At 56.9% G+C, this 25,860-nt stretch overlaps 1 protein-coding gene across 3 annotated transcripts in view; it reads left to right on the top strand.

Annotated features, from left to right (window-relative positions):
- The window catches only part of PRKN (parkin RBR E3 ubiquitin protein ligase), an 831,387-nt gene that overhangs the window by 282,265 nt on the left and 523,262 nt on the right, over positions 1 to 25,860 (top strand). For all 3 annotated transcript variants that reach the window (XM_045844065.1, XM_045844064.1, XM_045844066.1), the window contains exon 3: positions 21,388 to 21,634. In XM_045844065.1, coding sequence (XP_045700021.1) covers positions 21,388 to 21,634 — 247 coding nt within the window. The remainder of the gene's footprint in view (positions 1 to 21,387; positions 21,635 to 25,860) is intronic.

Genomic DNA, 25,860 nt, shown 5'->3' with positions numbered 1-25,860 from the left:
GCCACAGGGCGGAGGACAGGGGTCCTTTCCCGGGCAGCAGCTGCCTAGAGCACCCTCCCTCCCCTCCGCGGCCCCCGGGGCGGCCGCGTGGCCCAGGAGTGCCGCAGCCCGCATGTCGCTTACGGTGACGCACACAGAGATCCGGCTGTGGAATTCCAAAACTGGTGTTCTCATTCCCGCGGCGTCTTGTTAAAGCTTCCGTTGCAACGCCTATTCTTATAAGCCTGTGAATTAAACCTCTGGGCTCTTTGGGTAAATACTTCTTCAGGTCCAGGGTCCTGTTCTGCTTCAAACCCTTTCTTTCCCCTTGTCCTTGGAGGTGGCCTCTAAGGACACACCCGTGGGCCTGAGTGCCAGCCCAGGAGCCCGCCTTCCCGGGCCCCCCGTCCCGCTGGCCTGCGCCCTGGCGAAGGTGAGCAGACCTGGCCCGGGGCCCCCAGCCTCCTGCCCTGCGTGGCTGCTCCCCAGGCCGCCTCGCCTGGTGAAACCACCTCGTTCCCCAGCCAGGCCCTGGGGCCACTGCTGACTCCCAGTCCCCAAGCTTCCTTCCCGCCCTTCTGGGAGCCCCCATCCCTGCCCCCCGCCCCCTGCGCCCTGCAGGAGCTCGGGGCTGAGTCCCAGACTCTGCGAGTGGCCGCGCCGGCATGGTGGCGACTCCCCTGCTGGAAGGCGGGTATTCTGGACGCCGGCCGTCTCCTCTGGGAGTTCCTGAAGGGATCGGGGCCGTTGTCCTGTCCTTTCTTTTAACCAAACCCTTCCGGGCAGTTCCATTCTCCCCGCCCCCCCCCATCCCCAAGAGGGGAGCTGAACCTGGTGGGTGTGTGCAAGCTGCGGAGGCCTCAGCTCTGGGCACACACCCGCCTGGGCCTCACAGGTCGGACCGACCCTCGTCACCCCGCGGAGGGCTTCCACGTGCTTCTCCCTTCTCCCTGCCTTGAAGGGGTCTCGGGGTAAATTCGGTGCTGGACCGTCGCAGCGGCTGTGGAGTCCCGACGTCTCCCCACAGCTTCAGAGCCCGACCACACGACCCTTCCACCTCCTGGCATGTTTCCGTGTGTCCCTCCTCCACGCAGAGGCTCTGTCTGGGGGTCAGGCGAGTCTTGGAGGCCGAGCCCTGCAGGGCGTGGGGTGGGGATAGCGAACAAAGGAGCACTTCGCCCCGTCCTCTCCCCGGTCCTCCATCCCCGGTCGTCTCCCGGTCCTCCATCACCTGGTCCTCCATCCCCGGTCCTCTCCCAGTCCTCCATCCCCGGTCCTCCATCCCTGGTCCTCTCCCCGGTCCTCTCCCCGGTCCTCCATCCCCGGTCCTCTCCCAGTCCTCCATCCCCGGTCCTCCATCCCCGGTCCTCTCCCAGTCCTCCATCCCTGGTCCTCTCCCCAGTCCTCTCCCTGGTCCTCTCCCCGGTCCTCCATCCCCGGTCCTCCATCCCCGGTCCTCACCCGGTCCTCCATCCCTGGTCCTCTCCCGGTCCTGCATCCCCAGTCATCTCCCTGGTCCTCTCCCAGTCCTCCATCCCTGGTCCTCCATCCCCGGTCCTCTCCCCGGTCCTCCATCCCCGGTCCTCTCCCGGTCCTCCATCCCTGGTCCTCCATCCCTGGTCCTCTCCCGGTCCTCCATCCCCGGTCCTCTCCCCGGTCCTCCATCCCCGGTCCTCTCCCCGGTCCTCCATCCCCGGTCCTCTCCCAGTCCTCCATCCCTGGTCCTCTCCCCGGTCCTCCATCCCTGAGGCCCTTCACGTGGCTGTGGAGTCGGCGAGTGTCATTGAAAGCGGGTCAGCTGACGAACGGAAACACAACGGGGACGATAAAGCGAATTCTGCCTGACAGCGGCTGCTCGCTCGTTACGGAATGATTCATCAGGTCTGCCCGGTGTCAGAGCATCTTGTTTATCTTCCGTTCGGTTCATTTCCTGCCCGCCCCCCAGCGCCAGCCGTCTCCCTCTCGTGGGCCAGGGAAAGCAGGCGGGGAGATTGTTTTCCTCTCCCCGAACAGCCCCGGGGAACCCGAAAGGCGGAAAAGGAGGAAATGAAAAGGCGCCCTCTCTAGGCCAGGGCCCTTTATCTCCTCACAGGGCACTCCGCCGCCGGGCTCCCGTTCAAAGATGCCTCTTATCTCCGACTCAGCCGGCTCCTCCGCCCGCCTGTCACCCAGGCGGTTCAGTGCCTAGACCCGTGTGGGGCCATCCGACCTCCGGGTGACTTCCTGACACCGTGTCCCTGTGGCTCCGGGGACAGTGGCCTGGGGAGGGTGGGCCGGGTGGTCATCAAGAATTTCGATGCCCCCTTCCCCGCCCCTTGGCGGGGGCAGGTTCTGTTTGCAGGCAGCCTGGTGGGGCCGGTGGGTAACTGTCAGTAACAAAAGGGGGTGAGAGGCGGGTTTGCGGGGAGCGTTCTGTGCGGACTGGTGCGGGGCAGGGCCAGAGCAGGCGCCGGTGACCTGCTCCAGAGAAAAGTCTCCCTCCTGGCTGTCACGGGCGCCTGGAACCACATGCCGCTCTCAGACGCCCCTGGGTCTTCGTCGGCTTACTCTGTAGCTAATTTGTGGCGGTAACTCACAGTCCTTTCTGCCCACGGACCTTCACGCGCATGCTTCCTGTGCTTCCCTCTCGGCGAGCGCCGGGCTGACGCGTGGTCCCCTGGGAGGTGGCGCCACCGGCTCCTTCGGGTGCAGGAAGTCACCCCGGCCTGTCCCAGCTCGGAAGGGCACAGCAGCATGCATTCTCTCAACTCCCTCCCCCGGAAGCGCTGGCAGCGAGCTGCTCTCGTGTGCACTTCAGGTCTGGCCCGACGCTTTCGTGCTTCCCCAGCAAGGCCGACCCTGTCTTTTTGCGGGAGACCCCCAGCTCCCCGAGCTGGCGCCCCCACGGGGCAGCGGCTCGCTCTGACCCCGGCCCCCCTCCCCCCCCCCGCCCGGGGCTGTCGGGACAGAGCGGGAAAAGTCGGAGGCCGTCTGGAAGGAGGACGTTGCTACTCATGCTGCAAGGACAATATTTTAAATTTTATTTTAAAAGTTAATTTTTCATTCTGAAAAATGTGAGATCTGCTTTCATCTGACAGTGTGTGGCCTTAGTGGTGTCCCAATGTCAGCGACACAACTGAAAAAACTGTGCACTGGGCACGAAACCCCGGTGGGAAGAATCGCTCATCGACGTTGTTGTCGCTTAACTGGCCGTGCGAGGCTGGAGAGGCACTAGCTGAAGACCCAGACTCAGAGCCAGGAACAAAGTGTAACGTCTCCCATCAGGGACGCGCATTCCACTCAGAGGGAAAACACCGGGGCACCTCGTGCTGGAGTTGTTTTCATTTCCGTAACGTGATGAACTCATTAGGAAGCAAGTCACACAGTGGAGACGCTGACTGGCCCTTGTGTCTAATAAGCCTAATGCAGGGAGGTTTAATCATCTGGCCTGTTGTACTCAAGCAAGGACCTCTCCCTGATCTGACCTAGGTCAGTTTCGACAGACACGACTTCTCAGTAGGACTCGGTTCCCGTCCGCGTAGTGGGGGAGAGGGCCGGCCCGCTGGTTTGAACTCGAGGGCAAAGTGTGAGTCTTGGCGTCTTCCCCTGAATGCCAGAGCCTCGCCTGCACGTCAGAGCCCAGCGAAAATACACACACACCACGGCTCGTCTCATCCGAAATGCGACTTTCTGCATGTTTCAGCTTTCCCTCATGCCCTGATTTACCCCCTGAAAAAGAGGGAAAAATCATATCGTTCCCACATCCGGGTAGGGTATTGTTTCAGTGGAAGGATTCAGGTAAATACAGTCCGATTCCGATTCCTGCTCTTCCTTAACCCTGCCCCCCACCCCCAGGGTGACTTCCGCTGGGAGGGGCCTTTCCTGCCCTCCCGGGGAATGCCTGGCCCCAGCGTGCTTTTCCCCCTCCTCCGTTCTGGGTGCCGGGGGTTAGACTGCGTCCCCCAGAAGGACGTGTTGAAGGTATAACCCCCAATACTGCGACCTAGCGAGGCGTCAGGGACTTCACAGAGGTAACCAGTCCAGTTAGAACAAGGTGGGCAGGCCGTGCCCTGACCCACTCCGCCCGGTGCTCTGATGAGAAGTGGGGATTTGGAGAGACAGACGGGAGCGGAAGGAAGCTGACACGGACACTCCAGGAGGAGTCGGCCTTCTGCAGGGAGAGAGCCCCGAGGCAGATCCCCCCCCACCTCTGTTCAGGGCTCCTGGCCCCCCGGATCGGGGCACAAGGAGCTTCTGTTGTTCAAACCGCCCGGCTTGGGCAGCTTGGCGGCAGCGCCCCTCGCCAGCTGGAACTGTGGCAAGTGTGCCCCCTTTATCCTAGCCCGCACCCCAGCCTCCACAGCCCCGGTGCACAGCAGGCCCCTCCTCTCTCCACCGAGCGCGGCCTCGGAAGGAAAAAACGTTGGACTCCACCACGGCGCCGCTGCAGGGCGCTCCATGGGCCTGTGCGCGGGAAGTCGCAGAGCACAGCAGAGCATGGCTTCCCTGGTCCTCCAGGGGCTTGTGCCTTCGAGCCTTTTACCACGCTCCTGTCCCACTCGGCTCGAGCACAGAGCACGTGCGTTTGACCTGTCTGCTGCACGGACACCGCCTCCCAGAGTCCCGGCCTAACGGAGAAACCTCAGCCTTCTACGGCCATTCCCAGGAATGCGTGGCGTGAGCAAAACTAATGCTTTCTTCTCAAAGATGCCTCAGCTCCACTCGCAGTGATGTGTAACCAGGGAGACCTCTCGGGGTTTGCCAGCCCCTCCGTCTCCCAGCCGGCCTCCCCGGCTCCACGCCCTGGTTTGCGATGCGCTCTGCATGCGGCTCATGCGTGTTCTCCCCCCATTTCTCAGCGCTTCAGAAGCCGGGGCCAGGAGATCAAACCGCCCTCTAAGGCCATCTAGAAGAGTGTCACCTTGAGTGCATCAGAACACACAGCCTTTATCACTGCTGTCGTCACAGAACGAAGCGAGATTCGGCCGCGTTAACGGCAGCAGGCGTCTCTCCCCGATAATTCCCGTTCTTCGTTTGTTCAGGGAAGGAGAGCAGCCAAGTGTGGCTTGGGACAGGATGAACCCGGTTTCAAACGCAGCCATTTATCTTTGGGCAAACCGTTCTTCTCTTTGAACCTCGGCGTTCTCCTCCGTGATGTTTATTTCACAGAGTTGTTGTGAACTTGAAGATGAGATCACTTTAAAAGCCAATTACTCGGCTAGATATTCGAAGGAAAAAAAAAGCAACAACTTTCTCTGCCGCAAAGAATTGAATTTCCTAATGAATGCCTTATCATGGCCTTTCTCAAAGAGCTGGATGTTGTCATAGCAACCATTCTAACCACGCTGTCAACTTATTTATTCTCTCCTCACTTTTGGAGGACCGAGTGTTTTGTTTCTGGGAGAAGTGGGTTAGAAGTTTGAGGTCTTTGCCGGGGGCGATGATAACCCCAAATGATAAATCTTACTGGGGTCAGCAGCGAATGGGTAACATCGATGGGCTTAGTATCGTGTGAAAATGGGTTCAACCTGCTGTGAAGTTCTAGATCACGGGCAGCAAACACAAGGCCCTCGGGCCGAGTCCGGCCCTCCACCTCGTTTTACCTGGCCCAGCACCTGGTTTCTACCAGGCAGCACTGAGCTCCTTGCCCCTGGTTAAGGAGTAGTTACATGTACCCAGTCCTAACGTTACATTCGGCGCTTCGAAGGTCACCTTGAGGCTGCTGTGGCCCCGGTGATCATGAGTTTAGCGCCCCCATCGGCAAGGTGAAGAGAATACAGTCTGCATTTCAGAGAAGGGAAGCACGAAGGTCCAGGCTGGCAGCCGGAAAGGTGACCTAGAACAAAAACCGTACAAACACCTTCAAAAAAGTGATGAAAAGGCAGTGGATGCAGGAAATAGCCAGCAAATCAGTCTGATGAAACCTACCTTCCCTTCTGTCATTCTGTAAATTATAAGCTGGTTGAGGAGGGCAACTTCCCGTTTCGAATCAGTCATTTTAATGCAGCACATGATGTCACTTGTCACCTTTAGCTGGTGCGCAGTAGCCTCTGGGACGCTTACTCACACTCGAAAACCCGATGATGTCATCCGGGCACACTGCCAAGCTGGAAGATAAAAACAGAGAGTAGTAAGCATTTTCTGTTGAAACAAAAAGGAAAGGGTGTTAAGGATTAAATGGATATTTTACTTGCAAACATTTCACATTTCATGTGCTTCTAAAATGATCCAAGCATGCAACGACCAAGTGTGCTTTCAAGACATTTTAGAAGTATATAAAGAAAAAACTTCAAATTCCTCTCTCTGATAAACCAATCCCATTCTTCACAGGTAATCACAATTTGGGATGTGTACTCAATTTTTTTTTTTACTGAAAAGAGCATTTACTCTGATAATTATGTGGAACACTGGCAAACGCCATGTGAAAACCAGCTATTTTGATATTTGATTTCATTTAAGTTCTGAGAAGCGGACCCACTGACAAGCCAAGGGTCTACTTGGTTTGAATATACGTTTGTCCAAGCTCTGTCGCCTTTAATGATTTTCATTTTGTCCGTAATTCTAACATCTTTTAAAAAATACCTGATGTCAGGAACAGAAGAGAGTCCTGGGGGCGGACCTGCAGTATAAAAATCGTTAATGAAGAGGAAGAAGCTCAATGCTTTTCATGCATATACGTAATTATATACATTATGTAACTAAGCAGGCTACTCAGAAGAACATACTGTGTTTTGCAGCCTGTTACTTGTAATTAAAGACAGACGAGCACCCTTTTCTGTGTGAGCACTTCTGGAACTAGAGCAGATGCTGAACTGAAAGCGTGAAGGACAGCCGGCCCGGGGTGGGGGAATATTTCAGCCGTTTCCTGTTTCCAAAGCTATTGTTGCAGCGACCACCTATACGCACGTGTCCTTGAGCACTTCTGAGACTTCCTGTGTGGTCTGTTTTGGAGTGAGGTGTAGGGGCAGGTTGGGCCGCTTAATCAGTGAGCCGTGGTGTGGAACACGTAGATTTCTACCCCCCACCCCCCAGTCTTGGAGTCACACCTCGTTTTCCGTGGGTGCTTTCCGTCTGGTGGCCGAGCGGGGAGCTACAGCGTCCCCAGCCTGGAAAAGCCGGGGAACAACAGCGACAAACCACAGGACGCACACCTGCGCGGCCTGTATCTAGGCGACCCCGTGTTAGCACTCCGCCGCTTGTGCGCCCTCCTGCCCGCTCCCCCGCCCCCCCCCGGCCCCCCCAGAAGTCAGCAGTGGTGCAGACGTCAGGCACCCGGCCCCCAAACCCTTCCGCCGGCACCTACAGAAACTAAGGGCGGCTCTCTGCACAGCCGCGGCACCCAGTCCCGCCCGAGAGACTGAACGTCCGCGCGGTGGCGTTTCTCACGCAGGCCACGGTCACGTGCCCCCAGGACCGTCCCCGCCTTCTCCTGTAGAGCTGTTTCCCTGAAATTCCTTTTAATCCAGAGCTCCGCTAAGGATCACACACGTTGTGTGTAGTTGTGGCGTCCCTTCAGCCTCCTTCAGTTCGGCGCGGTCTCTCCCAGGCATCTTTCTTGTTTCATTTTTTAATCTTTTCAAAAACTGCAGTTCCGGAGCCCGGGCCAGGTGCCTGGCAGAGCGCGCCGCAGCCGGGTTTGCGTCAGGCGCCTTCGCCCCGGACACCGAAGGGCCTGGAACTGGCGGGGCCGGTGCGCCCGCTGTCGACTGGGGGTGCCCGCCGACCGGGGGTGCCCGCCGACCTCCCGCTGCACAAAGAACCCTGTTTGAAAACGCACGCAGTCTGTGGGAAAACGCTTCGCCACTGCAAAACCGCTGATCCCCAGCCGCCTTTCTTCCACTTGCTAGAGCGCCCCCTGGGGGTCTTTGATGGAATGAATTATTATCCATAGATGACTCGTTTCAAAGTGTGGTCTTCTTCTATCGCTCTCTCCTTGTGTATCCTACATCATTGTTCTTTATGAAGGACCTCTGTCTCATGCCCCACACTTAGGCTTTTTAAGTATTTTTAGAAACTCATGGATTGTTTTCTTTACTCAGCATGTTACCATCTCGTGCCATCATTCCTTTTGATGTTTGTATTTTCCCAAACGTGGCCCATGTGACCCGGCTGTGTTTGAGCACCTTCTCGTTTCTGCGCGTGCGTGCGTGCACACGCACGCACAGGCGTCCCGGGCTCCGCTGTGCTTTCTCGGAGCGGGGCCTGCTATCAGGGCCCGGGTGCACTTCAGTGGGAGTCACACTTAGAAACCCAGGTTTGGGCGTTAGGTGGGCTCCGCGCTGCGGAAGTGCTGGCGCTCCTAGGACTCTTCCGGGAGCCAGCGCCGGTACCGAGGTGCTGGGAAAACACGTGGAGGTGCGTACGCAAGGCTACTCATAGAAGCATCGTCCGTAATTTAAAGTCAGGAGAATCAGCCCAAAGCCCACCAGTGGGGTACTGATTAACTAAGCTGTGCTTTAGACACTCATGCAATGACTGTGTAGTTCTGGAAAAAAAAACCCAGAATGTTACAATATATAACTACGGAATGAATTCTAGGGTGAGGTGTTATATGAAAAAATTGGTGAAAATCTGTCGTCACTTGTCTAAGAAAGGAGCTTACAATACCACCTACAGACAGGCATCCTGGCTTAAGATAAAACGTGCTGTCCAACCTTGCACCTATTAGAACGATCCTGATTTAAAAAAAAAAAACAAACAGAAGAAACAACAGGTGTTGAAAAGGACACGGAGAAAGGGACCCTGGGCACCACTGGTGGGAGTGTCAACTTGTGCAGCTGCTGTGGAAGGGTTCTGCAAAAATTAAAAATAAAACCAAAAAACACTACTACCCTGTGATCCAGCAGATCCAAGTCCGGGGCGTTTGTCTGAAGGGAACTGCAGAAACAGTGTCTTGAAGAGGTCTCTGCTGCCCCTGCCCCGAGTTCACTGCAGCCTCATCTGCGGCGGCCGAGCCACGGAAAGGACAGCAGCGCCTCTGGATGGACGAGTGGATGAAGCAGATGCAGTGAGCATGGGCGATGGGATACTGTCTAGTCCCCGAAAGGGAAGGGAATCCTGCCCTGGTGAGCGCGGGGAGGGAGGGGCCTCGAGAGCCTTGTGCTGAGTGAGGTAAGTCAGGCCTGGACAGACCGGTGATCTCCGTTGGAGTGGAAGCTAAAACCAACACACTCACAGGCACAGAGAGGTCGGTGCTTACCCGGGGGGCGAGCTAAACGCATAAAGGTAGTCAGAGGTCCAGAGTTTCAGTTATAAAGTAAATCCTGAGAATGGAAGGTACTGCGTGGTGACTTTGTATACATTTGTGTATTTGGAAGTTGCTGAGGAGATCTGAAATGCTCATCTTAAGGAAAAAACATTACACCCATGTGCACTGGTGGACTTGTTGTGGAGATTATTAGGCATGTATTGAATCTTCATGTCGTGCATATGAAACTAATCCTGCATGACAGTTACACCTAAAAAAAGTTAAAGGACGGAAAGGTAAACCAGAAATCTGAAAAAACAAGCTTTTGGAATATGAAATAAATAGAATCAACAAGGACAGAAGAGAGGTGTCTATGATGATTTCATAGATTTTTAAATTTGAGTTTAGACATTGATAAATATTGTGCACAATTAACATTTGGAAAGCAATCCCCAAGACTCAAATGTGAAACGCGACAAGCTGATGTCCATGCAGCCGCAGTCGCAGCCACCCCGCTCCACGAGGCCGTGGAGCCCGTGGTCTGTCCGTCTTCAGTGAGAGCGTGCTGGAGTCCGAGGCCAAAGGACCCGCAACAGAGACGCGTACAGCTGAAGCGACCTCTGTGATTGGTCGGACAATGTCATCCTGAATAGTCCTGTTTCCAACGTCCAGGGTTTCAGTTATACAATAACTGAAATAACTGGGTGAGTGAAACAAGAGTTAATTGTGGGGCATTCTCAGGGTACCATTTCCAAGATTCTCAGCGAGAGAAGAGATTAAGGTAAAAAGTCACAGGGATTATGTAAAAAAGAGAAGAGATTATGTATTTCATCCTAAAACAAAAATAGAAGCACTCCATCTGTGGTCGCAGAAAAGGCCTAGAAACCGTGGTAAGCCCAGCAGCAGCAGCAGCTGTGTTCAGAGGTCACTTGAGTTAGTTACATGTCTGCGGTTATATTATGAACTTGACATGGAGTTAGGGTCACTCATGCCTGCTTGCATTTCACTGTCGGGCCTGCTTCGCCCGCGAGGTGTTGTCGCCAGGGCCCCACCTCCTCTGAAGGCTCCAGGAGGGAGCTCCCTGGCCTGTCCCGGCTCCCGGTGGCTCTTGGCTTCCGTAGCTCAAGCAGCGGCCCTCAGGTCTCTGCCTCCGCTTCCGTGGGGCTTTCTCTGTGTGTGTGTGTGTGTCCGTGTGTCCTCTCCTGTTCTTATAGAGACACCCATGATTGGAGTTAGGGCGGGCCCTAAACCCAGGGTGATTTCACCTCAAGATCTTACCTAGTTACATCTGTGTGAAGACCCTGTGTCCCAGGAAGTCCACATTCTGAGGTTCTGGATAGGTGTGGATTTGGGGAGACCCTATCCAACCCACTGTACTTCCTTTATTGGAAGGAAGTGGAAATGCAAGACGGAGAGATGAGCGCTTTTCTTTAAACTGGGGCCCCGTGCAGAACATAATCTCGCTGAGGCCAGGCCTTTGTCTCGCTGGGTGGAGGCCCGGTTCCTCGTGCCCGGGACCCTCGTTTGTGAATGAACTCCACCTTGCCCTTCCTCTCTCTGCCCTGGAGCATGGGAAGTCATGTGAGTTACCGTCAATGCATCTAACGTGTGGCATGTGGTTTCGTTAGCTTCTGCAAACCTGTGTGGCATGTGGTTTCCTTAGCTTCTGTTCGGGAGGGACACCGAACTGGCCCCCGGCCTGGAGGCACTTTCTCAGGGACCCCCAGGCTTCCATGCCCCGCGGTGCGGGGGATTTTTGTGAATGGTGTCAACAGGTTCCTCCCGGGGTAAGCCGGCCTGCGCCTCTGCTGCGCCCCCCCCGCCTTCTCTCCTTCCACCCCGAGAACGTCCCCGGGAAGAAAACTCGAACACTCCAGTCCACAGTCATAAAGGGCGTCCATCGGAGATGAGTCCGGTGAGGTGCCTTTTGGAAAATGTTTGTGTCACAGATGGTGTCTATGAGTCCAGGTTCCAGGATGAGAGTCCCTGGTTGTTGGCCCTGCACAGCACACCTTTCTCACTCACTAGTATTCACCCCTGCACAGTGCACCTTTCTCACTCACTAGTATTCACCCCTGCACAGCACAACTTTCTCACTCACTAGTATTCACCCCTGCACAGCACAACTTACTCACTAGTATTCACCCCTGCACAGCGCAACTTTCTCACTCACTAGTATTCACCCCTGCACAGCACAACTTACTCACTAGTATTCACCCCTGCACAGTGCACCTTTCTCACTCACTAGTATTCACCCCTGCACAGTGCACCTTTCTCACTCACCAGTATTCACCCCTGCACAGCACACCTTTCTCACTCACTAGCATTCGTGGCTGCAAGGCCGTGACCCTGGGGACTGTGCTTCCTGAACCGATGGTCGCAGGGAGGAAGTGGTTATGGCCCGCAGTGGCCGTGGGAGAGGTGAGCACTGGGCGTCCTTCCCGGAGGGCGAGTCCCGCCGGCGTGGGCCTGCAGTGCCGGCGGGACGGGGCAGTGGTCTCGGGTCCTGTGGATCCGAGCGAAGGGGACCTTGCACTTGACATAAACCACCCAGGCCCTGCATTAGGAGCCAGCTGTTGGGTTTCCACGGCCATTCAAACCCACGCTGGAAGCTGAAGGAATCCACGGACCAGGTGCGACGCCGTTGATCTCCGTGTCGGTTTAGAAAGAGTGAGTGTGGAAGCCCGTCAGCGAGTGTTTCTCCCTCGGGTCGTGGGGCTTGCCTCCCCCTCCACTGCCTTCCTCCCGCTGCCCTGGCACCGTGGGGTCCCCGGAGCCCCGCCCAGGGACCCGGGGTCAGGGAGACCGGGCGGACTGATTGGCGGGGATGGGAGCGGTGGCGCTGGCCGCTGGCCGCTGGCCCACGTCCGTGGCCTGGGGGGATGCCGGGGGTATTTGAGAAGACGCTGCCCCTGACTGTGTCTCCCCCGTCCAGGGTCCGTACACCCCGGCTTGCAGCTCTGGGTTGGGGGGGGGAGTGACTGCACAGGAACAAATCCATTGCCTTGTTTTCCTCCGGAGCGATTTTTTTGTGTGTGTTCATTTTCCATAATTTTTTGAGGGGGATGGATCTATTTTAAAGCAGTCAATGATTCAAATTTTTCACCCTAGCTTTTCATTGATTTGAGATAAAGTATTTCCCCTGTTGTCTAACAGTTTGTTGAAAGATGTGAAATAAAAGAAGAAAAAAACGTATTCTGTCCCAGGTTGGCTACCGATTTATTGCTACCTCGAACACATCAGTTTATTTCTCGAGCCCAGTCACCTCCTCCCCGGGTCTGCAGGGAGCAGCAGTGGGCGCACCCCAAGCGAGGGGAGCTCCTGGTTCTTTTCGGCTTTGCCCGAGTTCACCCAGAGAAACCGTGGGATAGAAATACAGCCCAGGAGAAGGGGGGAGCAGTGAGGGAGCGGGGCGGAGGGGGGAGGAGAGGGAGAGGAGACAGGAGGCGGTAGTGGGCAGGGAGGAGCCGTCGTCCCGATACATCCCGTTCTCTTAGAAAGTGGGGTTATGGGAGGGACCGCGATAAGAAAACTCGAAACGAGCAGGGAGAATGAAACAGTGGCTGACTGTTCTTTAGGGCCAAGCGAGGAATAGACCCTAGAAATGGAAACTGTTTTTACCCTTCGTGGTTTTGCTTGTTTGTTTTGGAAATAGCCCCGTTGCTGCAAACTATCGTTCCTGCACATTAATCGCAGAACCTCTTTGGGAGCCGCCGATGCTCTTGTTGGGCCTGGGGGACCCCGGGCACAGTGACAGGGATGCGGGGCGCGGGGTGGCGAGTTTGGGGCACGGTTTGCCTGCTCCACATTTTGTCCCCAGGGCTGCATCATACACCTGGGACTAAAATACCTCTAGGACGGGGGAAGGCCTAATATAATATAACGCACACTACTATTACTATTTAAGAGTTTTCTCTCTCTGCCCTCCATCCACGAGGAGCGCGTGCATGTAACCCACCCCCACAGGAGCCCCGCAAAGCCTGCGCGCCGAACTTGTGAAAAACCGATTTAGCTCTGCTGGGGAACATCTGTGTACATTTCGTTTATAATATTCACCACAACTAGTAATAGCATTGCATTAAGAGAAACAACGCTGCAGGACAGTCGTCGTGACATTAATGACATAAAACACGACGGCAACCTGTTTTTAACGAGCACCTGGTTGATCGCGCTTTCCCGCGTGTCTGGGGAAGGGCGTGCGGGTGCGTGGAGTCCCGGCCGGCGCACGGGCCCCGCAGCACTAACCCCCCTTGTTGCAGCGGACCGCTTCCCGGGGCCGGTGGGCCTGCAGCAGAGACACTGGTTCCTGTCCGGTCTGGGTCCCCTCCCCTGCCGCGCCCCCTCTGGCACGGGTCCTCCAGAGCGGTGAAACGCCCCCGGCCTGCCGCGGGAGTCACAGCAAGGGTGACAGGGGCAGGACCCACACTGGCTAATTAGCGTGGGGCTAATTGACCTTTCTCTGTAACTGCACTGCTGGCCTTTGGCGACCAGGGAGGGCCCTTCGCCACCTCCGTGTGGCGTGATGTCTCCGATTCTCACGAGACCCCGTCAGGAGAGACCCGAGATACGCCCAAAGCACGAATCACAGGGCAGCGCCTTTCAGAAGCCTTCTTTACAAGATGAAACACCACTTGGATGGGAAAGTTTCCTTCTCGTGCAATTACTATAAACCGGCATCTGGTGTTCATGCCTGCTAGGGGGTGGGCCTGGAGTTGGAGAGAAAGAAATCAGGGGAACAGTTCCTGCTGGGTTCCTCCGCCTCTCGCCGAACCCAGGCCAGCTTCCACCCGCTGGGCGCCCTGTTAGCGGTGACCCGTCAGGGCATTTCTTAACCATCACGTTTAAAAACGCCCGGACCTAACTCCCTAAATATTGGCCTTCACAGTATGACATAGAGCGCAGGTGCACACACAGGGCCTGCGGCCAAGTCCTGTCCTCCACCTTGTTTTATTCTGCCCGGCGCCTGGTTTCTACGCGGCGGCAGCACCGAGCTCCTTGCCCCTGGTTAAGGAGCAGTTACATAGACACGGTCCTAAAATGATATTCGGCCCTTTGAAGGCCACCGCGAGGCTGATGTGGCCCCCGGTGACAATGAGTTTGACGCCCGTGGCCTAGAAAATGCACTACTAAAAACTCTGATGGTCTTATAAAACATCTGTTCGTCGGTAAGTTATTTCCAAAAGAAGCAAGTAATAAGCATTCTGAGCTGTTAACAGCAAAAAAATAGAATAAAATTCAAGTCGCTTTAAAAAAGTGTTCCTTCAAAATTATCTAAGGGAGAGCTCCTTAATATTGAAATGATTTTTCAAATTAAAATCTGATAACATCACTGACTATTAAATTAGGAAATCTTTCATCTGATGATTCTTGGCTAAGTGTCATTGCTGTTCAGGGGAAAAAAAAATCACAGGCTGCTAAAACTCAAATGCAGAAGTTAGCACACAACAGGTGGCATCGCAGCCTTCCAGATGAAACAGTTGAAGCGTTTGGTCTGACGGGATGGACCCTCCCAGACTGGGAACTAACAACGAATGAACGACAGTAAGGACACGGAAGATAACTCCGCCCACTCCAGGCAGCACGGACACTGGGGCGGCAACTGTCCCGCTGAGCGTGGGCTGGTCGGTGCGCCTACGGAATGGAAGGTTCCGGGCGACGCGTCTGCCCGCGTCCTGAACCCAGACAGAGAGGCCCGTGGGTCGGTGACAGAGCGATGGGCAGAGGGAAGTTTCTCCTGTCGCTTTCCAGTTCCCAGGAGGCCGTCACATCTACGGCTTCTGCTTACCCCTCCTTCTCTGTCCATCTCCCAAAGAAGCTTGCGGGCCTGGAGCAGCCAGATGAGGTCTGGAGACTGTATGTCTGAGATGAAGGACCCGTCCTCTTTAGTGTTCTTTTTTTTAAAAATTATATTTTATTGATTGTGCTATTACGGTTGTCCTGATTTTCCCCCCTTTCCCCTCTCCATCCAGTGCCGCTCCCTCTCTCAGGCAGCGCTCCCACCATTGTTCACACCCCTGGGTCACGCGAGTAAGTTCTTTGCCTATGCTGTCTCCTGTACAGTGTTTATATCCCCCTGGCTATTCCGTAACTACCTGCTTGTACTTCTTAGTCCCCTCACCTCTTCACCCATTCTCGCCCACCCCCATCTGTCAGCCATCTGGCAACTAACTTCTTTTCTCTTGTTGTTTTTAAGAGTCTCTCTTCCCTTGCTGGAGTAGCTCAGTGGATTGAGGGCCGGCTGTGAACCAAAGCATCACAGGTTCGATTCCCAGTCAGGGCACATGCCTGGGTTGCAGGCCATGGCCTCCAGCAACTGCGCATTCATGTTTCTCTCTCTCTCTCTCTGTTTCTCCCTTCCTTCCCTCTCTGAAGATGAATAAATAAAATCTTTAAAAAAAGAGTCTCTCTTTATCTTTAACCTTTGGCCTTTTAATTACGATATGTCTCCGATGGGTCTCTTGGCATCCATCATAACTGGGACTCTCTGTGCTTCCTGGACTTGCCTGTCTATTTCCTTCACCAAATTAGGGAAATTTTCTTTCACTATTTTTTCATATTTCTAATTTCTTGCTCTTTCTCTTCTCCTTCTGGCATCCCTCTGAGGCAAATGTTGGACCTCTTTAAGTTGGACCAGAGGCTGTTTAAACTACCCTCATTTTTTGGATTCTTTTTTCTTCTTGTTCTGCGTGGTTGCTTTTGCTTCCTTATGTTCTAATCATTGATCTGATTCTCAGCTTTATCCATTCTACTGTTGTTTCCCTGTAAATTGTTCTTCATTTCAGTTGGTGTATCCTTCATTTCGGACTGGGTCTTTTTTATGCTGCTGAGGTCCTCACTGAGTTCCATGAGCATCCTTGTAACCAGTGTTCTGAACTCTGCTTCTGTTAGATTGTTTATCTCCTTTTCATTTAGCTCTTTTTCTGGAGTTTTGATCTGTTCTTTCATTCGGGCCATGTTTCTTGTGTCCTCATTTTGGCAGCCTCCCTGTGTTTGTTTCTGTGTATTAGGTAGAACTGCTTTGACTCTGTGTCTTGGTCGTGTGGCCTAAAATGATAGGTGTCCTGTAGGGTCCAGTGGCACAGCCTCCCCTATCACCCAAGATGGGCACTTGAGGTGCGTCCTTTTGTGGGCTGAGTACACCCTGGTCTTGTAGTTGAGCCTTGGTTGCTGTTGGCAGATCAATTAGAGGGATTTACCCAGGCCAGTCAGCTCCGAGGACTGGCTGTGACCACTGACCACCACCCTCCACCCTCCACGGAGGACCAGCTGTGCAGGGGCAGGTGGTGGTGCTCCGACGTGGTCTGTAGCTGCCCACTGAGTGCGTTGGCCCTAAGGTTTTCGGTTGGCGCAGGCCAACGTCACCCCCCACCCGTGTTTTGCCCGGGGCACCCCACCTGAGCTGTAAAGCAATCTGAGCTGGCTGCTACTTGTGCTCAGCTTGGAGATTCCCAGGTAAAGTCAGGCTGTGACTCTAATCTGGCTGCCGCTAGGGCTCACCGAAGCCAGCTGTTGCTTGTTTGATAGGATTTAGGAGCCAAGACCAGCCATTCTTATGGAAAAGTGTCTTGGGTGGGCAGAGCCTCTGTGGGTCTCCAAGGTGGGCCACACAGTGTCAGCCAGGGTTATGGAGTCTCAGATATGGCACCAGCCTACGGCTCTGTGTGGGGGGAGGGCTCAGCAAAGGGACAATGGCCTCTGCTCCCCCTGAAGCCAGACACTTCGGTCTCTCCCTGTGCACCACTGGTGCCCTTCAAGCTGCCACCCCGGTGCTGGAGCCCAGAGGGAGCAGGTCTGAGTAGGTGAGTCCGTGTGTGGGTTCCCCAGGAGGAACTGCTCAGGGCTCCAGCAGCCTCCTCCACCGACTCAGCCCCCGCTGGTGTTCACAGCGAGAGGTTGTGGGGACTCATCTTCCTGGCCCTGGAACCCCAGGCTGCAAGGTCTGGTCTGGGTCTGGGACCCCTTGCTCCTGCGCTATCCCTCCCAAATCTTTATCCACATGGGTGAGGGACCAGCCTGTTCTACGTCTGTGCCCCTCCTACCAGTCTGGATGGATGCGGTTTCTTCAATTCCGTAGTTGTCGGACTTCCATTCAACTCGATGTGTGACGTTCCTGAGTGCTGGTTGTTCCATATGTTAGTTGTAATTTTGTAGTGGTTGTGTGAAGGGGTGAGCCTCGTCAATCTAGGTCACCATCTTCTCATTTTCAAAACCCCTAAACGCCGGCGACAGTACCAGCTACACCGTATTCGGTTTTTACTGTGGACGGGGTCTGTACTCCGTACATTGCCTTAAACTGTCAGCGCGGCCTTCCAGGTGGATAGTAGTGTTGCCCGTGGCAGACACAGAAGCTGAAGCTCAGAGAGGACAAGTAATTTGCCCCAAACCACACAGCTAACAAACCACGTTTGTTTGACCTCAAGCCCCGTGCTCTGTCTCCCAGTCTCCCGGGTCCCCACGGGGCGAGGCGTTGCTCCCACCTGGCAGGAGCCTGGGGACGAACTTGACCCCACCGGACTCTGGCGCCTCCTGGGAAAGAGCACCACGTGGGGGACCCCAGGTGCTGTCGGGTGCCGAGTCCCAGCGGCTTCCCCGCGAGGGGCGTGCACGTGCTCCCAGACCGGCCTCAAATGGACTCGGGCTCTCTGGGGGGCCTGGGCAGGAGGAGTCGCTCTCCCGGGCCTGTGAGACCGGAGAAGCCGGAGTCCGTGCGCCTGTCTGCTCCCAGGCCCGGGAGGCAGAGACGGACTGAGTCTCTACGGGCGCTTTATTCAGACGACGGAGATCGGAGAGGACGGCGGGTGTGCACCCTAACAGAACCGTCTTGAACTCTTTTCACACCAACGCCTTGACGAGGGGACGTGTGGGTCCGGGGACTGGAATTCAGGGAAAGGGTTAATCGGATAAAAGCTGCAGCGTTCCCTCCTCTGCACCCGGGGCGGTGGTCTCTGTCTGCGTCCTGGGCGGGGGCCGTCCCGCCCCGAGCACCGTGGCTCAGGTCCCGTCTGGACGGCTGGCAGACTGCCCCCCGCGGCACACAGGCGGGGCTGCTTCAGGTCTCCTGGAGTCAGGGAGGTCCTCCCTCCAGGTCCTGGAGCGACAGCCGTTCACAGACACCGATTACCAAGCTTAACAGCGGTTACCAGAAACCGGTATTTCCCCACCTCTGAGTCCCCCCATTGCCTGGAGAGCTGGCTGAGCCCCGACCTGGCGGTGAGAGACGCAGCCTCTGGCCCTCCAATTAGAATGGAAAACAGGTTGTCGGCTGTTGCGGCCCAGCTCGCATCCGCCAGGTCTCAGCTTCCAGAGGGTCTCTTCGCCATCAGGGGGGCTGGGCCCTGCCCGCCGTCAGCCGGAGGTTCTGCCCCCGCAGTGGGTGCCACACGCGGGATACGCACCTTTTATGCAAGCTCCCTCAGCACACTGCTGACGGAAGGCTGTGGTGGTCGGGCCTCTTTCTCTGCTCTCTTGGGGCCCAGGAAACTCGCCCAGCAGTGGGCCAGCCAGCCAGGCCGCTGAAGGAAGGGGCCTTGGGCGGGCGGGGTCTGTAGGGGCACCCGGGGTGGGCCAGATGCTAGGTTCATGCGGACACAGCCTGAGTACGGGGAGGCCCCGAAAGCACTAGAGTTTCTGTGTTATTGACTTTTATTAAAACGTTGCATGTTTAATATGGCAAAACAAATAGAAGTGAATTGCTTTTCAAAGTACACATAACTGGCTTTAGGATCATTTGACAGTATGGCCACGTTTCCAAAAGCTACCTACCTGTTTCTCTCTTTAGGAAGAGTGTGTGTGTGCATGCATGTGTGTGTGTGCATGTGTGTGTGTGTGTGTGCGCGTGTGCATGCGTGTGTGCATGTGCATGCATGTGTGTGTGTGCGTGTGCGGTGGGGCACAGGCCTTCACATCGCGGTCAGGTTTAAAGGCGCTGGCCCGGGCCCTGGGATGAGCTTCGGTGAGGCCCCACCGCCGCCCGGTGAGCAAGGTCGCTGTGGGGGTGACGGGCGGACCGCAGGGGTGACCGAGGACCCCGGGCTTCGGTGGCTGGGCAGCGGCTCAGCGACCCTGCGGGCTCCCAGCACCCTGGGTGGTCCCGCGGTCTGCAGGGCCCAGGGGTCCGGGCTCAGCGTAGGCTGCTCTCCACCCGGGGCTGAGGTCCCAGTGCGGGCCGGGCTGGGTCCCATCTGGAGTGTGTGTCTGGGGGGGCGGTCCTTCTCCAAGCTCAGGGGGCTGTGGCAGAATTCGGTTCCCTGCTGTTGGGGTTAAGACCCCTGACCTCTCGCTGCCCCCTACAGGCTGCCCGCACTCCTTGACACGTGGCCCTCCCAAGTTCACGTCCAGCGGTGGGCAGTCTCTCTTGTGGAGCCTGTCCTGGGCTTCAAGTGTTTTTCACCAGGAAGAAGGCTCCGTCTTTCAAGGACTCCTGGATTACGTCGGGCATGGCCTGATTAGATTGTGAATCCGCAAAGTTTCACATAATGTAATCTAATCAGGGAAGGGATGTGCGAGCACATTCCTAGGTCCTCCCCACGCGGGGCAGGAGGGGATTAAGTGAGGGGGGCTCATTGGTGGGTCACCTTGGAGCTGCGCCCACCACCCAGCCTGTAGTGATATTGGCTAGGAGGTCAGCGTGTCCACCCAGGCCTGGGCTGTGCGGCCTGAGTCAGGTGTCGGGAGAAGGAGAGAGAGGCAGAGTGGGGACCCCGGAGCTCTGAACAGACACTGCTGCCCGTAAGCCCAGAGCCGGGGTGTCCGAGTGGCTCCGGTGTGCTGGTGTCCGGACAGGCCACTGCCCTGCCCCAGGCCAGCCTGCCAGGCACTTGCCCCTGTCTGGGCTGAGACACACTCCGGTGCCCCTCCGCCCTCCCTGTTCTGTGTAATTCTTGTATTTTATTTTATTCATTTATTTTTAGAGAGAGGGGAAGAGAGGGAGAGAAACATTAATGTGTGGTTGCCTCTCATGCGCCCCCTACTGGGGACCTGGCCTGCAACCCAGGCATGTGCCCGGACTGGGAATCGAACCAGCGACCCTTTGACTTGCAGCCCACACTCAATCCACTGAGCCACACCAGCCAGGGCTGTTCTGTGTGATTCTTTAGCGCCCACCACATGGGGCAGAGGGAATCCGTGTCATCTTTCCAGGGTTCGAGACTCGCCTCGTGTGTAAGTTCCCTCAGTACACTCTCCACGGAAGGCTGGAGTTGTCAGCCTCTGTGTCCTGCCGCCCGGGCCCCCCCCCGGAGTGGAGGGGGCGGGAGCAAGCAGTGCCTCTGAGTGACGGGCCCACTCTCGGAGGCGTGAGAGTGAGGGCCAGGGACTGCTGGCAGGGCGGGGTGCAGGGGGCAGAGTTCATTGCTTCTGAAATCCTCATTGTGTTTTGCGTGGGCGTTCTTTGAACATTCCTGAGATGAGAGCGCCTGGGAACACGTGATTTGAAGACATTGACATTGGGGGTTTGTGGGGAGGCGGGGACATACAGGTGAGTGACAGTTTCTGCCTAGGAGAGAGTCTGAACCTGGGGTTTCATCTGAAGTAGTCTAGTTTTCGTCCCAGCGCATACTTGGACGTCTGACCCTAATTCCCCCGAACCTCATGGTCTCCCGTCCATACGCATCAGCACAGAGATGCAGATCATACCTGGGCTCGGTCCCGTGTTCGCCTGTGAAACCAGATAAAGTGGGCCTGCCTCCTGGGGTCCCCCTGGGGTGACGATGTGCCTGCTGTGACGTGGGGGGAGGGGATGTGGAATCTGCCACCAGCACATCTATCATAAATTCTAGAGAAAAATGCCCGGTCCTGATGATAGCCTACTCAGTAATTTCTAAAGTCGAGACAGAGGCCAGGACGTAGGCTGGTGATTGCAAGGCCGTGCCGCTTTGGAAGTCGGTCCTTCTTGACCGCGTGCCACCCCCTGCTGCACTCGGCCCGTGTTTCTGCCGACTCGAGCTCGTGCCTCTTCCGACCCCACTTTGGCCTCTGTGAAGGTGTGGTGGTTGCCCCCCACTTCCTAGCTTCTGGCGCAGCTCCGGGACACTCGTGGAACACGTGTGAGTGCGGGGGCCCTCCTGGCAGGCGAGTGTGACCCATCCCACACTCGTCGCTGTCACCGGTCCGGGCTGCCTGCAGTCACTGCACAGAAGCAGCCTTAGACTCCCTGCACACTGCAGAAGACCAGGCAAGTTCAAGGTCACTCGGCATTTTAGCGCCGGCACTTGACTGTGTGTCTGTCCTCTGTCCCCGCTCAGGGCTGCGACCTGGACCAGCAGAGCATCGTCCACGTGGTGCTGAGACCCGCGAGGGAAGGCCCGGAAATGACCTCCGCCCCCGGCAGCGGGGGCCGTCCCTGGAGCGCCTCGGGGGCCTCTCGGAGGGAGCCCGAGAGCTTAACTCGCGTGGACTTCAGTGGCTCTGTCCTCCCGACCGACTCGGTGGGTCTGGCGGCCATCCTGGTCGAAGACACGGAGAACATCGCCCCGCCAGCCGGACGCCCAGGTAAGCAGGAGGCCCCCCGCTGCGGGCTGCGGGCGTTCGTGGGTGACGTCTCCACCGAGAGGGGCTCTCTGCGTCTCTGTCGGTCACGAGGCGCTCCGGTCCCCGGGAGGGGCGGGGCCAGCAGGAGAGGACGTGACGTCAAACTGGGGCTTTCCGTGTTGCTAGGGAACGGAAGGGGTGGAGTCGGCGTGGTAACGTGAGGACCGCGTTTTGTTGTTGAGCGAGGAGCTGGGGCCGGTGGGGACGTGGGATGCTTTGCGCTGGGGTCAAATTCAAATATGGGTTTCGGGTGCACGTCTGTCCCTCTCAATGTTGTCTTTCTGTCCTTCTTTCTTGATTAATTAAAAAACATCGTAGTTGATTATGTCTCTGATGATGTAGAGAACGTTTAAAAAGCAGAACAAGGGCTTTAGAGGCAAGTCCCTCATTCACAGGTTCTGGGCCAAAATGTTGCGATGTCAGTAACGCTCCCCCGCGTGAATGCTCCTTCCTTCTCCCTGCACTACAGCCCATTTCACAGATGCGCAAATGCATCTTCTTTGGCGCGGACGGAGGTCCCTTTGTTACTTTGACAATGTTAGTGTGTTTTCTTCAGTCTTTCATTCTCCAGTCTAAATAGTTGAAGCTTTAACAGGGTGATTTGGGGGGTTTACTTCTCTCGACGTACAGTAAGTAGAGTCACAGGCCAGGTGGTTCCGGGCTAGGACGGCCCCCACAGGGTCCGGGAGTCAGGAACCAGCAAGCGGGAGACCCAAACTGATAGGAAAAGTCCGTTGAACTCCTCCCTAAATTTAAAAACCACAGTCAAATTGCCCCCCAAGAGGGAGCACTTATTTCCAGGGGCAAGGGGAGAGCCGGACAGCACAGAGGTGTTGAGATGGGGGGGCGGACAAACCTGGGGTCTGAGGGCGGAGCTGACGTCCCGGGGACCGGAGGTGGCTGTGACGGGGGCCCGTCCCGTGCAGTGGGCACCTAGGAGATGGAAGAATACACTGCAGCAGTGGGGTGAACATGCACGAAACGGAGGGCGGGGGGATGAAGGAGATCTAACCCTCCGCAGTGCCCGCGTGGTCCAGAATGAGGAAGGAGCGTAAAAGTCAGGCCCGACGTTCCCAGCAGAGCAGCAGGCAGGAAGGTGCCCTTGAGGGGCACCCAGCTGGCACCCGGGGGTGCTGACGCCCCAGCACAGACAGGCCCCACTGAAGGGCCCTGTCATTAACGCTGTAGGTCAAACACAGCACATTCCTCCTCGAGTGGAGGTGAGTCTGTGCCATACACGGGAAGATTCACTGCCCCCAGACTTGCGAAAATAAGCTGGCATTTTGAAGCAGAATGTGCAACATAGACGTTTTATGTTCATCAAAGCAAAATAGGAAAATGAAATCTAAAGCGAACATACTAGAGAACGGCGGGTACTGGAGAGAATGTCATTTCAGCCGCCGGAACTTAAAGAGTCCTCAGTGGGCGGGTAAGGACGCAAGCTCAGGGCTGCCGCGGGGAGGGTCAGGGAGCTGGGGCGCAGACGGGGGGCCGCGGCCCATCGTGTGACACGGGCTCGTTATAAAAACAGTTGTGGGAGACCAGGGCTTTGGAATCAGGTGGCAGAGCACACAAACGTGGTAGGAAACCTCGAGTCTGATAGGAGAACACAGAACAAGGGGGCGGGGCCCTTTCTGTGAGAGTGGGGGGGTGGGTTCCAGTCGGGCGGGACAAGCCCTTGGATGCAGGAGCGCACGGCCCCGACGGGAGACCACCGCGGGAGCCTGCGGCCGGCCTCAGAGCACTCGGCCCCCACGTGCTGGGACTGGACGGCCCAGCCTTGGCTCCCTCGCAGGGCCCCCGCACCCCTGCCTCTCATCGCCCCATTTCTCGCTCTGTGTATTTCGAGGGCCAGGGGCTGGCCGGGCATCACCGGCCGGCGTACCCTGTGGCCGGGCACACCACAGCGGTAGCAGCCGCACGTGCCTCCCCACCCCAGCAGGCGTGCGCCGCCCCGGCCCCTGCCTGCTCGGCCTCGGGGCACGTGTGGCTGATGTGGCGGCATCTGGTGGGGCCAGGAAAGAGGAGGTGCCTTATCCCCGCTCCCCTTTAAGGCTCGACCCCAAGTCACACTGAAAGCTGAACGGAAATAGTGCCAAGAGCCACCCCTCAGTCTCCAGGCCCGAAGGAGTCGCGTCCTGTTTGGAACCCTCCTACCTCTGGGCACTTTTTCTCACACTCTTCTGCGTGCGCACGCTTGTGTCATCGGGGGCAGGACATCGGTCCCATTTCCTGGAGTTTTCCCTAAACTCTCCTGGAAAAGTGGTGATGAGCGTTCTTCACTAAATCACTTAAAATCATAAATGCAGTAAGCCGTTTATCAGAATTTCTGTGTATTTAACTGTTAGAACAAAAGCTTTATTGAAAATTATTCAGAGAAAACGAGACTTGACCTATTAAAAATGTCTCGGTGTGTTGGGTGCCTGAGTGAGTGTGACCCTCGGGATGGGGTGATGGGGAATGACTGCGGGCACACACCCTGCGCGTGTGATGCCTTCGCTTTAGCAGAACGGCAGGCCCGGCTCCCACCGTGGTGACTCCCGGACTCTGGTGGGCGGGGCTTCCCACCGGTGGGCGGGGCTTCCCACCGGTGCCCCTGAGTGTACGCGCCCGGACCAGACCAGGAATCCGACCCCATGGCCAAGGGTGGAGGCCCGCCAGTCCCGGTGCTGACGGCACCCTGAGAAGCCCTCCCCCACGGCAGAGGTCTCCTAGGCTAACAGCGGCGGGTGCCCCCTGCCTGCTGTGCTCAGCCGGGTGGGAGAAGGGGGGCAGGTCCAGGGGAGAGGTGAACAAGCAGGGTGGGCCCACTGGGCCAGAGCAGCCTCCCGCTCACCAACCTTACACTCTGTGCACCAGCAACACACTTCATCTGGGTAAAAAAATCCCTGGTTACAAAGAGTTTGAGACCCTCTTCCTTAAAGGAAGACGTTTAAGAGAAACAACCCCACTGTCTGTGCGTTTCCGGGGGCACTCGGGTGATGGACAAGGTGGGGGCCTGGAGAGCAGAGCCGCCGGGCCAGGGCGAGAGCGGAGGAAACAGATCAGAGCCTCTGACACCCGTGAAGGTGTCTTTCAGGGCGTTTATTGACAAAAAAGACCTCTGGCCAATGTGAGTCAATGTCACGGTCACCTCCGTGGCCAAACACGGTAAGTGCGCTAGTTGCACTTAGGCTGCCGGGCATGTTGTAAAATAACTCACGAGGGGAGGCCAGCGAACCGCAAGGGGCCCTGGAAGAATTCCAGCGAGCAGGGTCTCAGGCCTCCGTGCCCAACAGAGTCCCTGGGGGCCCGCCCGTCAGCCTGGGGCGAAGGCAGAGACCCGCAGTTCTGACAGGCTCCCACCCGCCCCGACAGGACGGCGTGGACCCAGAAGCCACGCTGGGAGGGGCGTGGGGTCATGCAGTCAGTCAAGTACAGAAGCAAACAGTGAGTCCCTCACATGTGCCAGGCACCATTCCAGGTGCTGGGCTGTGGCAGGAAATGGAACAGAACACAGCATCCTCTCAAATACGCCTCATTCTGCTTGGGAAGAACGTAAAGAAGCGAGTAACTGGGAAGCGTGCGTCCTCGGGAGAAAAACGTGGTGTGTGAAAAGAGTAGAGAGCTCCGGAAAGGCGCTCTAGTGCGGGGTGGGGGGGCGAGGCCTCTCGGAGGAGGTGACGTTGGAGGGCAGCCCCCCTCGAGGGGTGTCAGGCAGAGGGGAGAGGGAGTCTGCGCCCCAGGGTGGACCCGTCTCTGCTCAGCCGGCGAGGAGGCCAGCGTGGCTGGGCAGGGGGTGAGTCCACAGGAGGGGAGGAGTCGGAAGGGGCCGGGTGGGGCGGGCCGTGCGGGGCGGGCTCGGCCCTGGGTTCTACCCCGGGGAGAGAGGAGCCCCGCAGGGGTGTGGAGCAATGGGGTGAGCTGCTCTGACTGAGGGAAGGCTCGTCCGGGCTGCTCGTGAGGAACTGCAGAAAAGCACAGAGATATTGCAATTCCCGTAAGATCAGGAGCCAGCGGTAACAATAACGGTGACATCTCAGAGTGCCGGCCATGACCCCGGTGCCGGCCTGAGCACCGCTTCCACGAGACGTCTTCTTTAATTCCCCAGCACAGCCCCGCCAGGCAGGGGACACTGGCACCCTCGTCAGGGGTGGGAGATGCCGGTGGGCCCTTTCAGGACCTGACCCGGGTGAGGCAAGGCCTGA

Source organism: Phyllostomus hastatus, unplaced genomic scaffold (genome assembly GCF_019186645.2).
Source record: "Phyllostomus hastatus isolate PE091 unplaced genomic scaffold, TTU_PhHast_1.1 phas_contig_40, whole genome shotgun sequence".
Lineage (NCBI taxonomy): Eukaryota > Metazoa > Chordata > Mammalia > Chiroptera > Phyllostomidae > Phyllostomus > Phyllostomus hastatus.
The sequence above is the reverse complement of the archived record's forward strand: the minus strand, read 5'-3'. Positions and strand labels throughout refer to the sequence as shown.